The sequence below is a fragment of the Leucoraja erinacea genome, chromosome 14 (genome assembly GCF_028641065.1).
Source record: "Leucoraja erinacea ecotype New England chromosome 14, Leri_hhj_1, whole genome shotgun sequence".
NCBI classification, from domain to species: Eukaryota; Metazoa; Chordata; class Chondrichthyes; order Rajiformes; family Rajidae; genus Leucoraja; species Leucoraja erinaceus.
The window spans coordinates 31,600,951-31,618,410 of NC_073390.1; the positions used below are offsets into that span (position 1 = coordinate 31,600,951).

Here is a 17,460-nt window from a genome sequence, read left to right on the forward strand (position 1 = left end):
ACAGGTGCCCAGCAGCAATTGTTCAGAACTACCTGCAGTGATCAACTCCCAATTTTGATTGTAAATGCATGTTTTTAGTAATGACAATTGAATAAGCAGATCATGTAGTATGTACATTGCATATGCGTGTCACAGACAGGCAAAATAGGCAGTAGACAAGATAGATCCCATTCAAAGTTGTTTTGAAACCAATACCCTCAAATTGGTCCTGCATGGTCCAGGTAGTATATTGTGTTAATTGTATGCAAGAAATCGGGACTTAACAGCAAGAAGAACCACCATCCTGCACCAACATCCTCCCCACACCCTAGACATCTTCTCCATGCCTGTATGATCCAAAGATTTTTGTTTGTTGAGAATTGATTCGATTCTTGGCGATGCTCTGCTTTGGACATCGAGGGCGAAATTGCACAAAAAAAGGCATTATCAGGAGAAGAAGAAAGGTATGATGACCGTTTGTCATCCCATTCAGCTTGGCCTATTGAGAATTCAATATTTTCTAGTTTTGTTTTAGATTTCCGGCATCAGCAATTTAAAAAAAATTTCAACATCTGCAAGGGTGATGTTTTACCTTGTGTCCCACGACGGTAAGGTAATCCACACCAAGATCCTGCACGTCAACTTGCAGTTTGCCAAGTGCCTGGGCGGCGTCTGTATGTAGCAGAATCTTGGGCGTTTGCTTGCCTCTCTGGTGATTTACAATCTTCACTCGCCGACACATCTCTGCAATCGGCTGCAAACAAAGCAAACACAATCTAGATAACTCAGGTCATAATACCATTTTGCCATCCACTTTGGTGGCAAAAACAGGAAAGTAGACTATTATCTGAATGGTGGCCGATTAGGAAAAGGGGAGATGCAGCGAGACCTGGGTGTGATGATACACCAGTCATTGAAAGTAGGCATGCAGGTGCAGCAGGCAGTGAAGAAAGCGAATGGTATGTTAGCATTCATAGCAAAAGGATTTGAGTATAGGAGCAGGGAGGTTCTACTGCAGTTGTACAGGGTCTTGGTGAGACCACACCTGGAGTATTGCGTACAGTTTTGCTCTCCAAATCTGAGGAAGGACATTATTGCCATAGAGGGAGTGCAGAGAATGTTCACCAGACTGATTCCTGGGATGTCAGGACTGTCTTATGAAGAAAGACTGGATAGACTTGGTTTATACTCTCTAGAATTTAGGAGATTGAGAGGGGATCTTATAGAAACTTACAAAATTCTTAAGGGGTTGGACAGGCTAGATGCAGGAAGATTGTTCCCGATGTTGGGGAAGTCCAGGATAAGGGGTCACAGCTTAAGGATAAGGGGGAAATCCTTTAAAACCGAGATGAGAAAAACTTTTTTCACACAGAGAGTGGTGAATCTCTGGAACTCTCTGCCACAGAGGGTAGTTGAGGCCAGTTCATTGGCTATATTTAAGAGGGAGTTAGATGTGGCCCTTGTGGCGAAAGGGATCAGAGGGTATGGAGAGAAGGCAGGTACGGGATACTGAGTTGGATGATCAGCCATGATCTTATTGAATGGCGGTGCAGGCTCGAAGGGCCGAATGGCCTATTCCTGCACCTAATTTCTATGTTTCTATGTTTCTAAAACACAAAAGCCAGATTCTTAAATGACTTCCGCTAACAATAAATGCAGGAATATGCCACTGTACAGAGTAAATATCAGGGCTAGCAAATGATAAAACATGAGCTAATTGAAGTTTATACATGTCCTGTTAAACAACAAAAGAATAGTGACACTTTTTCAATCATTTTAGAACAGCAGTAAAGAGGTTTTTCTGCAATTGTATAGGGCTCTAGTGAGACCATAACTGGAGGATTGTGTCCAGTTTTGGTCTCCGAATTTGAGACAGTGCAGCATAGGTTCACGAGATTGATCCCTGGGATGGTGGGAATGTCATATGAGGAAAGATTGAAAAGACTAGGCTTGTATTCACTGGAGTTTAGAAAGAGTTTAGGGGGGATCTTATAGAAACATATAAAATTATAAAAGGACTGGACAATCTAGATGCAGGAAGAATGTTCCCAATGTTGGGCGAGTCCCGAACCAGGGGCCACAGTCTTAGAAGAAAGGAGAAGCCATTTATGACTGAGGTGAGAAAAAACGTTTTCACCCAGTGAATTGTGAATTTGTGGAATTCCCTGCCAAAGAGGGCAATGGAAGGCCAAGCTGGCCATCCGCGAGTCAGGCGCCAGACGGTGGAGGGCTCTACCCGAGCCGGCTGCCTGCCCATTTTCCAGGGATATGTCCATGCCCGGGTGCGGATAGAAAGGGAATACGCCCTGTCTACGGGCACCCTGAGGGAGTTCCGCGACCGCTGGGCACCGAGGGGGGTTGAATGTATCCTGGACAAGGATTGCAATATAGTTGTTTAGCAGTTGCTTAGCATATTTATTCATCTTGTATTATGGTGGTGTTTTGTTTTATTGTATTGTAAATACTATTTTAATATTTGAATAATATTTTTGATTAAAAAAAAAAGAGGGCAGTGGAGGCCAAGTCACTGGATGGATTTAAGAGAGAGTTAGATAGAGCTCTAGATGCTAGTGGAATCAAGGGATATTGGGAGAAGGCAGGCACGGGTTATTGATTGGGGACTATCAGCCATGATCACAATGAATGGCGGTGTTGGCTCGAAGGGTCGAATGGCCTCTTCCTGCACCTATTTTCTACGTTTCTATGTTTCTAATAATCCAAAGCTTTTATGGGAAAGGTGGAGAAGGCAGGTGAGGAGAATCGGGGAATGGGGATGCAGGATGCACGTCGGGAGCAAGGGAGATGGCCAGAAGGAGCAGGGATGGTTCTTGAGGAACAGGAAAGGATGAGGGGAAACGGAAGCCTCAGATCAGAACAGACATTGGGTGGTAGTTTAAATTACAACATTGAAAATTGTCTGAAATCTTAAATAAAATAAGAAAATGCTGAGCATAACCAGCTGGTCAAACAGCAACTGTAGCAAGTGAAAGAGAGATAATGTTTCACGTTGATATAGACAAATATAGACAAATCTGAAATCGCCTGACAAGACAGATTTATTTGATCTTGATGGAAATTGAAACGTTTTCTTCCTTCCTATCTGCTGCCCAACCTGCTGTGTATTTCCAGCATTCTCTGTTTTTACCTGAAATACAAACAAGGATCTTCATCCTTGAACAGAGCTTTGGAGCAAGATAAGATAACAACAACAGCAAAACCTCAGGTACAGGAATGCAGGACATTTCAATAAAATAAATGATAAACCAATCAGGCTGTCACAATGTATAAAGGTGGAAAACCAAAAATAGTGAAAAATACTAGAAATAATCAGTGAGTTAGAAAACATCTATGGTGAGAAAAATTAATCAATACGGCCAATGATCTTTCATTGGAAGATGAAAGATCATGAGCCACGAAAGCCCACCTCCTCTTTTGGCGACATCAGATATAATTTGTTCTCTCTTGCTCATAGTTCAACTAGAGACAACTTTGTTATTCACTAACCTTTATCACAGTGTCATCATTCAGCTTTCCTGGTCTTCACCTTATTTGTCTTCGCTACCCTGTCTTCTCCACCTTGTTTATCTTCATAGTCTTCTCTACTCTTATTTCTTTTCTCACAATTGAAACCTCAATTTGTGAACTGAGAACACTGAAAGGTCACTGACTGTTTCTTGCTTCACAGGTGTTACACAGTCCAATTATATACTATATTTTCTGTTTCTCATATCATAATTCCAAATTTATTCACAAAGCTCTTTCAAGGAGGAAACCCATTCATGACATCAGCTGTTTAGTTCCCCATAGCATTGTGGATGTATTAGCCTCATGGTGGCAAACTAAGTTACACAACCCTTCTACCAACGTTTAAGAATAAGGCCCATCACCGCATTCTCAGTACAGGTATGGATAATAGAAACCAGGTTTCCAAATGAGAACAACACCTCAAACCAAAATGAAGAAAGTAATTACCATGAGAACTCCTGTTTCATTATTAGCGAGCATAATAGAAATAAGGCAGGTGCTTGGCCCAATAGCAGCTATCACATCATCAACTTGAATGCATCCAGTTACTTTGGAAACAGGCAAAAATGTAGCTTCTGCAAAGGAGAAATAAAATAATTGACCTTGCAAGTATCAAATGAACTTAACGTTGCATAATATTTATTGTATTAACAAAGTACCCTTTGTCCTTTATCTGTACACTGTGGTTAATCACCAAGGTTACACAAAAAAGCTGGAGAAACTCAGCGGGTGCAGCAGCATCTATGGAGCGAAGGAAATAGGCAACGTTTCGGGCCGAAACCCTTCTTCAGACTGATCGGGGACGGGGGTGGGCGGGGACAAGAAAGGGAAAAGGAGGAGGAGCCCGAAGGCTGGGGGATGGGAGGAGACAGCAGGGGGGCTGAGGAGGGGGAGGAGACAGCAAGGACTAACAAAATTGGGAGAATTCGATGTTCATGCCCCCGGGATGCAGACTCCCCAAACGGAATATGAGGTGCTGTTCCTCCAATTTCCGGTGCTACCACGGTTAATCACCAAACTTGTTTGAGGTTCACGAGGGTGAATCGAGTTACATTATACCAGTTGGATAAGAAACATATTTAAATAGATGAGTCTGCCCCAGAGTGCAAGCCAGTTCCCCCAGTGATCAGTCATTTGCTTTGGGCCGAGGAGGAAATAGATAATTTGTTTTTACCTTCAACAAAATAAATAAACTTTCAACTGCTGAAATTCAATAATAATTTGGTGACCACATTACAACTAACTCAATCATTGTTCACTATATTATCAATATACTGATGCAATCTTACATGTTATGTATATATTCACAAACTTCAATTTTGTAGGTTTCAGAGCAAGAGGAGCTTGCTTTGAACTGCACTTAAAGATAAAATGCCATCAGTAAAGTCTCACTTGCTTTTCCCTCCTTGACCAGATTTTCTACCACCAGGTGCACCGAGTCATGTTCGACGTTTGATGTAATAATGTGAGGCAATACTTGAACAATCCCTCCAAGGTCGACTCTCCCATCCTTCGGTGCCAAATGACGCTGATGGTTCCAGAAATACTTGACCACCGTATGAATTACTAGATTATTAGCCTGAAAAATACAAAAACTTGTGACTCATATTCTGCTGAAATGCTGAGCACAAGTTTAGGAGTTTCAAATTCCCATTAATTTTTAGAGGAGGCATTGCACAGAACAAGATAATTATTTTTGAACTTTTGAATTTTATGTTGCTTTGGGACATGCAATGTCAGCTATAACAGTAGCTGGAAGAGATATATATGATACGCAAGGTCGACAAAAATTCACTTTCCCATTCCAACACTGACCTATCTGTCATAGAGTCATAGAGTGATACTTCGGCCCAACTCACCCATACCGGCCAACAATGTCCCTGCTACACAAGTCTCACTTGCCTGTGCTTGGTCCATATCCCTCCAAACCTGTCCTATCCATGTTTAATAGTTTCTTAAATTATGGGATAGTTCCAGCCTTAAATACCTCCTCTGGCAGCTTGTTCCATACACCCACCACCCTTTGTGTGAAAATGTTACCCCCTCAGATTCCTATTAAATCTTTTCCCCTTCACCTTGAACCTACATCCTCTAGTCCTCAATTCCCCTACTCTGGGCAAAAGACTGCATCTACTCAATCTATTCCTCTCATGATCTTATACACCTCTAAAAGATCACCCATTCTCCTCCTGTGCTCCATGGAATAGAGACCCAGCCTACTCAACCTCTCCCTATAGCTCACACCCTCTAGTCCTGGCAACTTCCATTACCAGGATAAGGTCAAACACATTTAGAATAGCAGCACCTTATATATTGCCTTCGTAGTTGACAACTAAAGGACATGAATATTGAATTCTCTAATTTTAGGTTGCCCACATCACGTTCTTTTCTCTATCCTTCTACCTATCCTTGTCATCTCACATACACCGTTTCTCCCAGCTTACCACCCCCCTCCCCCAGCCACCTAACACATTTTTTTTAACCCCACTCTCTCACTGAATACCATGCCCCCCCCCCCACTGCTCACCCTTCCCTCCTTCAATGTTCCCTGTGCAACCAACCTTTATTTAATTCACTGTTTTATTTTATTTTCATATCATATTCCAGAATCTGCAGCCTTTTGTTCTCCACTTATCACCTCATAGCCTCAGGTGCTATCTCCACCCATTCTTTTGGCGATAAACCTCTCCATATCTGTATCCATCTAGCTTGCTAGCTCTCGCATACTTCTCCCCTCATCTCTTTATGTTGGCTAACTTCTCCACTTTTTCAGTCTAAATCAGGGATGGCCAACCGATGGAGCATGCTCCAAAAGTGGAGCATTGAATGATTAGAAATGGTGCATTGCATCCCAGTGATAATAATTTAAAAAACAAGCCCACTTATGCAAATATTAACCCAGTGCTCTTCAACCTGGGCAGAACTGCTCACTAGTGGGCAATTTAAGCTTTCAGATGGGCGGCAGAATATTTACATGCCGAGGGGGCCAAACGACAGCCAATGGAAAAGGCGAGAGACGCAGCGGACGGTCACCAGCCCGCCATGGTCGCTCTGTAGCAGTCAGACCACGTGCTGTCTGCATCGTGGAGGGTGGAGATTGTGGGCCTAGTGCTGCACCTGGAATCTGGTGAGGTGAGTGTCGGCTCTGGCTCGCTGGTGAGTGGCTGGTGGAGAGGCAAGGGTCGGTGGAGTCCCTGGTAGAGGCCCGTGAGTAAAGATACGGGTCGGCCGACTCTGTGGGAGCAGCATCGGTGTCCGGGGAGACTGTGAAGGTCAGCGACAGCTTAGAGCTGGTAATGGGTTTTACTGAGAATAAATCTAAAATTTAGCAACTTAGCACATCTTTTAGTGAATGTCATCTTCTTTCACTTTAATCTGTTTTCAGTTACAAAATATTCAGTGAGTCAAACTATGAAAAAAGGACTTTAGTTCTGAAGTCGTTCCATAACTGTTCACGTGTGATATTTGTTTGATATTGAGGTGCTGTCTACACCAGCAGTGTGTTACAGGTTTTTGCCGGTCATTTTACAATTGACACTCATGCGGTACACACGGGTACAGAGTTGTGCTTCATCCTTTGTGAACAATTGAAGTTTTGTACTTTTGGAAAATTGACCTTTGTTTTAACATCAGTTATCCATCACAGTGCAAAAGAAAATGAGCAAATGAAAAAGAAAAACGGAAAGTGGATATCTCATCAATTCAATAAACAGTGGGAAAATGAGTTCTTATTTATTGCGGGTCCGTCAGGAAAGCTGTTGTGCATTGTTTGCTCTCACAAAATAGAAAACATGATCTTAATAGACACTACAAAACACATCAGACTGAAATAAAAGAAAAACTGAAGCTAGTGCTTGGATCTGAGTTATGGAAACATTATGTGATTAAGAAAAAGGATGAAATAAAAAGACAAAATATATTTGTTAAAAGAAGTTGTGAAACTCAGATCCTAACTTAGTAAATTATATCAGTGCATTCAAGATGAAGTTAAAACTGTTTACCTCTCAGTGAGAAAATGAGGATTTGCGCCAGTTTCCACAAAGAGCAATGGCAGGTTTACAGAATATATTGAAATAAAAAATCAGGTTTATTGCAAGTCATTTGAAAGTCATTTTCATGATTTTGCTAAAGAAGAAGACTGCATACTTGCATTTATAAACCCATTTTCACTTAGTGAACAAAAATCATGAAGATGCCTAGCAACATACAAATGGAGCTTGTCAACTTGAAAATAAATTCATTATTGAAAATGAAATTTGATGAGCTTCGCTCAGTCCCAAATGCTTCTGACACGATTATTTTTGGCGATCATTAACCGGTGAATATTTTCCAGAACTAAGAAAATTTGCCCAAAGTTATATCTGTCATTTTGGAACAACGTACAGATGTAAACAAGCATTTTCACCCATGAAATTGATTTTAAACAAAACGAGGTTGCGATTGACCGATTCAAATTTGAATAATTCTCTGCTGCTCTCAGTAACAAATTTAAGTCCAAACATCAAGCTTGGCAAAATAAAAACAGACTCAAAAGTCTCATTAAAGTAAGCAATGTTTATCTTGTTTCTAAAGTAAATCATTATATCATGTAAAAATGTTATGTACATATTAACATATTTATACAAGAATTGACTGGGGATACAAGTGTTGTATGGCACATCTGAACTAGTGCGTGAAAAAATTGGGGCATGGAATGGAAAAGGTTGGCCACCTCTGGTCCAGATGAAGACTCTCAACCTAACTTCTCATTTCTATCCACGGATGCTGCCTGACCCAATGAATTCCTCACCTGCTTTTTTATATTTTGCTTTACTTATTTTTATTAAATATCTCTATTTGGAAGAGTTCTTCCTCTGAGAAACCCTTCCTCTAAAGAACTGTCAACACAACACCAACAAAACCAAACATACTGCGCAGAGAATTTACAATTTAGCATAATTGTCAGTTACTCAGGAAAATTAACACTTCATCCATCCAGTTTGGATAGAAATCCAGCTTAAAGATTTGCAATGATGGCCCATTCTTGGACAACATCCTTGCAATTTATTCTCTGATTGATTTGGAGAGGTAGACAAGATGATAGTGGAGATTGTGTGGGAACTGGGGCGAGGGATGGCAGAGTGAGTTGATGGATTTTTGAATGGGATTTGAGGGGGTGAGTCACCTTCTGTATTGACAATTAATTGGGTAAAATAAAATTTCTTACCTCAGTTCCACCAGAGGTAAAAATTATGTCTTCTGGGTGACCTCCAACCATCTGAGCTATGGTCTCCCTTGCCCAATCTATCAACACTTTGGCATTCCTACCTAATCACAATTAGATTCAAAAGAAAAATGTTTGTAAGTATGTCTTTATTTACGCTACAAGTAGTTTACAGATACAGCATGGAAACAGGCCCTTCAGCCCAAGTTCGTGACGACCAGCGATCACACCTACACACTAGGGACAATTTATAGTAGCCAATTAACTACAAAGCTGTATGTGTTTGGAATATGGGAAAAAACCAGAGCACCTGAAGAAAACCCACGCGGTCACAGAGAGAATGTACAAACTTCATATAGACAACACTCGTAGTCAAGATTGAACCAGGGCCTCTGATACTGTAAAGCAGCAACTCTACCACTGCACCACTAAGTCACTCAGGAAAATCAACACTTCATCCACTTCATGATTTGGATTGAAATCTAATTTAAAGGTTTACAATTAAGTATAAAGCAATTTCGACAAATCCACAATATTTAGCATCATGCATTTCCAAAAAAATAAACTGTTTCCCTTGCCACAGACAATGCCTAACATTCACATTATTTTATAATCCGAGTGCCTGATACCAGACCATCTTCTGTTAACGAGACCATACAGTTGTATACATACCACTCATCACATACCTGGTGCATAAGAACTGCTTGGATTTCCCCAGGCCTCCTGCATGGCCTCAGTAATAGTCTGCATTACCTCACTCTCCATAGGTGTGGTTGCATTATAATCCATGTAAATGCTGCTTTGAATGCAAAAAATATTTTAACTATACCGCATCTTCAACCCACGAGCCCTAATCATTCAACATGTGGCAAAAATAAAACACTGATCATACTTAAGACTTAATATGATGCAAGGAAAATTACAGGTAAAATGGCTGGTTGGCACCATGACATGATTGCTGCCTTTTACCTCTGTAGACTGGGTCCAAATCTCAAGTCAAGTCAAGTCAAGACAAGTCTATTTGTCACATACACATACGAGATGTGCAGTGAAATGAAAGTGGCAATGCTCGCGGACTTTTGTGCAAAAGACAAACAACCAAACAAACTATAAACACAACCATAACACACATATTCTTTTACATAATAAATAATGGAAGGAAAAACGTTCAGTAGAGTTAGTCCCTGGTGAGATAGGCGTTTACAGTCCAAAGGGCCTCTCTGGGAAGAAACTCCTCCTCAACCTCTCCGTTCTCACCGCATGGCAACGGAGGCGTTTGCCTGACCGTAGCAGCTGGAACAGTCCGTTGCAGGGGTGGAAGGGGTCTCTCATGATATTGTTGGCTCTGGAGTTGTACCTCCTGATGTATAGTTCCTGCAGGGGGGCATGTGAAGTTCCCATAGTGCGTTCGACCGAACGCACTACTCTCTGCAGAGCCTTCTTGTCCTTGGCAGAGCAATTCCCAAACCAGATGGTAATGTTCCCGGACAAGATGCTTTCCACCGCCGCTGCGTAGAAGCACTGGAGGATCCTCGGAGACACTCTGAATTTCCTCAATTGCCTGAGGTGGTAAAGGCGCTGCCTTGCCTTACTCACGAGTGCTGAGGCGTGTGATGCCCATGTCATATCCTCGGAGATGTGGACTCCCAGACATTTAAAACAGTTCACCCTATCCACAGGATCCCCATTTATCCTCAATGGAGTGTACGTCCTCGGATGATGAGCCCTCCTAAAGTCCATGATCAGCTCCTTTGTTTTTTTGATGTTCAAGAGGAGGCTGTTATCCTGGCACCAGAGTGCTAGACCAGCCACCTCCTCCCGGTAGGCCTTCTCGTCGTTGTCTGAGATCAAGCCCACCACCACAGTGTCATCAGCAAACTTAATTATTGAGTTGGAGCTGAACCTAGCCACACAGTCATGTGTGTACAGGGAGTACAATAGAGGGCTGAGGACGCAACCCTGGGGCGATCCTGTGCTCAGGGTGAGGGACTTCGATGTATTCCCTCCCATCTTGACTACTTGGGACCTGGCAGTGAGAAAGTCCAGGACCCAGGCACACAGGGAGGTGTTGAGCCCCAATTCCATTAGCTTCCCGGCCAGTCTGGTGGGGAATATCGTGTTGAAAGCTGAACTGTAGTCTAGGAACAGCATCCTCACGTAGCCCCCCTTCTGGCTGTCCAGATGGGAGAGAGCGGTGTGCAAGACCTGGGAGACCGCATCGTCCGTGGATCTGTTCGGACGGTATGCGAACTGCAACGGGTCCATGTTCCGAGGGAGGAAGGCGCAGATGTGTTTCTTCACCAGCCTCTCAAAGCATTGCATGACTACCGAGGTAAGGGCCACCGGACGGTAGTCATTTAGACAGGCTGGGGAGGCATTTTTTGGTACCGGTACTATGATGGATTTTTTGAAGCAGGCAGGGTCCACGGACTTGTCCAGGGAGAGGTTGAATAATGTAGTGAGCACTGGAGCTAGCTGCGTAGCACAGGACTTGAGTACTCGCCCCGAGATGCCATCGGGGCCTGCAGCTTTTCTCGTGTTCACCCGTGTCAGAGCCCTCCTCACGTTGTGCTCGGACAGCGAGAATGTGTGCACATTCCTCCCTTCAGCTTCGGTAGCCAGCCCGCTGGCGGTATTGTCGATAGTCGACAGACCTGGGGTGGTGTTGCCTCTCTCGAAATGAGTGTAAAAGGAGTTCAGGTCATCAGCTAGGGAGGTGCCGGCACTTACTGATGAGGGAGGGGTACTCCGGTAGTTGGTTACAATCCGTAGCCCCTGCCACAGGCTTCTGGTGTCCTGCTGCTCCATCTGTAACTCCATCTTGTCTCTGTACCTTCTCTTTGCGTCCTTCACCGCCCTTCGCAGTCGGTAGGACTCTGCCTTGTAGACGTCCATGTTTCCTGATGCCTATCCCAGACTGAAGTGTTAAAGCTCTCTTTCTTAAAATATGAAAATGTGGATCATTTTAATGGGCTAACAATTTATACAGTGCATTCAGAAAGTATTCAGACCCCTTCACTTTTTCCACATTTTGTTACATTACAGCCTTATTTTAAAATGGATTAAATTATTTGCTTATCATCAATCTACACACAATTCCCCAGAATGAAGACGCAAAAACATGTGTTTTTTGCAAAGTAATTAAAAATAAATAACTGAAATATCACATTTACATAAGTATTCAGACCCTATGCTATGACACTCAAAATTGAGCTTGGGTTCATCCTGTTTCCATTGAATATCCTCAAGATGTTTCTCCAACTTGATTTGTGTTCCCAGTGGTAAATTAAATTGAATGACATGATTTGGAAAGGCACACATCTGTCTATAAAAGGTCCCACAGTTGACAGTGCATGTCAGAGCAAAAACCAAGCCATGAAGATGAAGGAATTGTCGGTAGACCTCCGAGACAGGACTGTGTCGAGACACAGATGTGGTGAAGGGTATAAAACAATTTCTGCAGCATTGCAGGTCCCGAAGAGAACAATGGCCTACGTCATTCTTAAATAGAAGAACTTTGGAACCAGCAGGACTCTTCATAGAACTGGCCACCCGGCCAAACTGAGCAATCGGCCAATTCCCATCTCATACCTGCAAATCCTCCTTTCTTTAGATTCAGGACCCTAGTCTCTGAATTAACCGTGTCACTCTCCATCCTAATGCAGAATTCCACCATGTTATGGTCATTGTTGCCCAAGGGGCTTTGCACAACAAGATTGCTAACTAATCCTTCCTCATTACCCAATACCCAGTCTAGGATGGTCTATCCTCTAGTCATTTCCTCTATATATTGGTTTAAAAAAAACAGCCCGTAAACATTCCAGGAAATCCTCCTCCTCAGCACTGTTACCAATTTAGTTGGCCCAATCTATATGTAGATTAAAGTCACCCATGAAAACTGCTGTGCCTTTGCTACACGCATCCCTCATTTCCTGCTTGATGCTATCCCCAACCTCCCCACTGCAGTTTGGTGGTCTGTAAACAACTCCAACAAGCGTTTTCTGGACTTGGCTATTTCTCAGTTCTACCCATACTGATTTTACAGCATCCAAGTTAATGTCTCTCATTACTATTGCATTAATCTCCTCTTAATACAGCAATTCCACCCCATCTCCTCTTCCTTTCTGCCTATCCTACCTGAATATTGAAACCCCCTGCATGTTTAGCTCTCAGCCTTGGTCACTCTGGAGCCATGTCTCCGAAATTCCAACTATATTATGTCCCTTAACTACTAACTTCACATTCAATTCATCCACCTTATTACGAATGCTCCTAACATTAAGGCACAAAGCTTTCAGGTTTGTTTTTCTTTACTCCTTCTACCTTTTGCTTCTGTCCTCTTTTTATGGCCCTATGTCTCCTTGCATTGGTTCCCATCCCCCTGCCTTATAAACAGAATGAAAATATACAAAGGATAACTGATACCAAAATGCAAATTAGATAAAAAGCTTTGCAGCTCTGTGTGCCTTGTCAATAGTAATGAACAATTCCAAGTATTCATTGTCATATGCAAATGCAATGAATACATGACCTTTTCTAAACTCTTTTTCCCATTAACTGTATGCATCCGCTTCCACATTGTTGACACTACCCCCCACTGTTTATTTTAAACCCACCCATGGGTTTCTGCATTATTAACATTTTTGACTGGCTTGTATTCTTAACAGACACCTAAAGCAAGGAGTTAAACCACACTGTAAATACCAGCAGTTGGATGCATGACAACCATATTCACTTCATGCTGCTATTTCAATCCATGGTTTTTTTGGTACCCATTTCAACTAGCTCGGATATCAAACTGGACTAAGTCAGTAAGAATCTTTCAGAAAGGCCGGTAAAGAGGATACCTCGTGTTTAAGAAGGAACTGCAGATGCTGGAGAATCGAAGGTTACACAAAAAAGCTGGAGAAACTCAGCGGGTGCAGCAGCATCTATGGAGCGAAGGAAATAGGCAACGTTTCGGGCCGAAACCCTTCTTCAGAGGATACCTCTTTTAGTTGGAAAGAACATAAAAATATTAACAAAATTAGGAGTTGGGAAACATTTCTCATTAAGAAGAAACAGTATAGTCCATCATTTATATCACTGTAATTTCAATACATTTCTTTCACATGATCATATGGCCAAAGCTATGTCCACAATTTTCCCAAGATGATGATCGCGCTTACTATTCATTTGCCGAGTTATTTTTTTGTTGCAGTTCTGCCAACTTTGGACAACCTTGAGTAACTGAAGGCCCATCCGTTTTTGCGGGGCATGCATTTTTTTCCATTGCTCCACAAATAACTCAATAATTTCTGCAAAACACCTATAAAAAAATGGAAATATGCACCTGTGAATTTGTAAATAAACAGAATGAAAATATACAAAGGATAACTGATACCAAAATGCAAATTAGATAAAAAGCTTTGCAGCTCTGTGTGCCTTGTCAATAGTAATGAACAATTCCAAGTATTCATTGTCATATGCAAATGCAATGAAAATTTTGTTTGCAGCAACATCAGAGGGACTTGAACAACACATATAGACATAGGTTATGCATAAATAAATATAGGAAGTTAGTTGTTCCTGAACATTATATGGAACAACCACCAGCAATGGTGCCAGCAATGGTTGTCGAGCCTTATACTTGAATGCAACATTTATGCTTTAAATTGGATTAGGTATGAATAAGGTTAGGCTAAATTACATTCCTAATTACATTCCATAATAGAGCCAGGCTCTGATCAACAGATGCAGCACATAAATGACTATATTCATGTATGAAAATCAGATTATATTCATGCTGTTATGCATAAATATGCAGAAAAACACAGAGAAACAAGGCAAGAGTTGGACTTCCATCACTGTTCTGCACAAATAAATCAATCAACCTTACCCTTTGAATATAGAAACAAGACGAAAATAATGCCACATATGCAATCATACATGGTTCAATGAAATTAAGGTATATATGTAAAGCATGTATATGGAAACATAGAAATTAGGTGCAGGAGTAGGCCATTCGGCCCTTCGGCCCTTCGAGCCTGCACCGCCATTCAATATGATCATGGCTGATCATCCAACTCAGTATCCCGTACCTGCCTTCTCTCCATACCCTCTGATCCCTTTAGCCACAAGGGCCACATCTAACTCCCTCTTAAATATAGCCAATGAATTGGCCTCGACTACCCTCTGTGGCAGAGAGTTCCAGAGATTCACCACTCTCTGTGTGAAAAAAGTTCTTCTCATCTCGGTTTTAAAGGATTTCCCCCTTATCCTTAAGCTGTGACCCCTTGTCCTGGACTTCCCCAACATCGGGAGCAATCTTCCTGCATCTAGCCTGTCCAACCCCTTAAGAATTTTGTAAGTTTCTATAAGATCCCCTCTCAATCTCCTAAATTCTAGAGAGTATAAACCAAGTATATCCAGTCTTTCTTCATAAGACAGTCCTGACATCCCAGGAATCAGTCTGGTGAACCTTCTCTGCACTCCCTCTATGGCAATAATGTCCTTCCTCAGATTTGGAGACCAAAACTGTACGCAATACTCCAGGTGTGGTCTCACCAAGACCCTGTACAACTGCAGTAGAACCTCCCTGCTCCTATACTCAAATCCTTTTGCTATGAAAGCTAACATACCATTCGCTTTCTTCACTGCCTGCTGCACCTGCATGCCTACCTTCAATGACTGGTGTACCATGACACCCAGGTCTTGCTGCATCTCCCCTTTTCCTAGTCGGCCACCATTTAGATAATAGTCTGCTTTCCTGTTTTTGCCACCAAAATGGATAACCACACATTTATCCACATTATACTGCATCTGCCAAACATTTGCCCACTCACCCAGCCTATCCAAGGCACCTTGCAGTCTCCTAGCATCCTCCTCACAGCTAACACTGCCCCCCAGCTTAGTGTCATCCGCAAACTTGGAGATATTGCCTTCAATTCCCTCATCCAGATCATTAATATATATTGTAAATAGCTGGGGTCCCAGCACTGAGCCTTGCTGTACCCCACTAGTCACTGCCTGCCATTGTGAAAAGGACCCGTTTACTCCTACTCTTTGCTTCCTGTTTGCCAGCCAGTTCTCTATCCACATCAATACTGAACCCCCAATGCCGTGTGCTTTAAGTTTGTATACTAATCTCTTATGTGGGACCTTGTCGAAAGCCTTCTGGAAGTCCAGCTACACCACATCCACTGGTTCTCCCCTATCCATGCTACTAGTTACATCCTCGAAAAATCCTATAAGATTCGTCAGACATGATTTACCTTTTGTAAATCCATGCTGACTTTGTCCAATAATTTCACCACTTTCCAAATGTGCTGCTATCCCATCTTTCATAACTGACTCTGGCAGTTTCCCCACTACCGATGTTAGACTAACTGGTCTGTAATTCCCCGTTTTCTCTCTCCCTCCCTTCTTAAAAAGTGGGGTTACGTGTGCTACCCGCCAATCCTCAGGAACTACTCCAGAATCTAAAGAGTTTTGAAAGATTATTACTAATGCATCCACTATTTCTGGAGCTACTTCCTTAAGTACTCTGGGATGCAGCCTATCTGGCCCTGGGGATTTATCGGCCTTTAATCCATTCAATTTACCCAACACCACTTCCCAGCTAACCTGGATTTCACTCAATTCCTCCAACTCCTTTGACCCGCGGTCCCCTGCTATTTCCGGCACATTATTTATGTCTTCCTTAGTGAAGACGTAATCAAAGTAGTTATTCAATTGGTCTGCCATATCCTTGTTCCGCATGATCAACTCACCTGTTTCTGACTGCAAGGGACCTACATTTGTTTTAACTAATCTCTTTCTTTTCACATATCTATAAAAACTTTTGCAGTCAGTTTTTATGTTCCCTGCCAGTTTTCTTTCATAATCTATTTTTCCTTTCCTAATTAAGCCCTTTGTCCTCCTCTGCTGGTCTCTGAATTTCTCCCAGTCCTGTATGCTGCTTTTTCTGGCTAATTTGTACGCATCATCCTTCGCTTTGATACTATCTCTGATTTCCCTTGTTATCCACGGATGTACTACCTTCCCTAATTTATTCTTTTCCCAAACTGGGATGAACAATTTTTGTAGTTCATCCATGCAGTCTTTAAATGTCTTCCATTGCATATCCACCGTCAACCCTTTTAGAATTAATTGCCGATCAATCTTGGCCAATTCACGTCTCACACCCTCAAAGTTACCTTTCTTTAAGTTCAGAACCATTGTTTCTGAATTAACAATGTCACTCTCCATCCTAATGAAGAACTCAACCATATTATGGTCACTCTTGCCCAAGGGGGCACGTACAAAAAGACTGCTAACTAACCCTTCCTCATTACTCAATACCCTGTCTAAAATAGCCTGCTCTCTCATTGGTTCCTCTACATGTTGATTTAGATAACTATCCCGCATACATTCCAAGAAATCCTCTTCCTCAGCACCCCTGCCAATTTGATTCACCCAATCTATATGTAGATTGAAGTCACCCATTATAACTGTTTTGCCTTTGTCGCACGCATTTCTAATTTACTGTTTGATACCATCTCCAACTTCACTACTACTGTTAGGTGGCCTGTACACAACATCCACCAGCGTTTACTGCCCCTTAGTGTTTCGCAGCTCTACCCATACCGATTCCACATCCTCCAAACTAATGTCCTTTCTTTCCATTGCGTTAATCTCCTCTCTAATCAGCAACGCTACCCCACCTCCTTTTCCTTTCTCTCTATCCCTCCTGAATATTGAATATCCCTGGATGTTCAGCTCCCAGCCTTGGT

The 17,460-nt window shown here is 42.2% G+C and overlaps 1 protein-coding gene across 5 annotated transcripts in view; it reads right to left on the bottom strand.

Moving 5' to 3' along the window:
• scly (selenocysteine lyase) overlaps positions 1-17,460 on the bottom strand; it is a 50,236-nt gene that overhangs the window by 15,045 nt on the left and 17,731 nt on the right. For 2 of the 5 annotated variants that reach the window (XR_008724575.1, XM_055646046.1), the window contains exons 2-7: positions 13,876-14,015; positions 9,394-9,506; positions 8,711-8,811; positions 4,897-5,083; positions 3,952-4,079; positions 572-733 (exon numbers count right to left, since the gene is read on the bottom strand). Coding sequence is in view for 4 of the 5 variants with exons in the window: in XM_055646046.1 (XP_055502021.1) it covers positions 572-733; positions 3,952-4,079; positions 4,897-5,083; positions 8,711-8,811; positions 9,394-9,506; positions 13,876-13,979 (795 nt within the window). In the remaining variant the exon portion in view is untranslated. Of the gene's footprint in view, positions 1-571; positions 734-3,951; positions 4,080-4,896; positions 5,084-8,710; positions 8,812-9,393; positions 9,507-13,554; positions 13,698-13,875; positions 14,016-17,460 lie in introns of those variants that run through there. The other 3 variants (XM_055646048.1, XM_055646049.1, XM_055646047.1) reach the window with 3 other exon arrangements.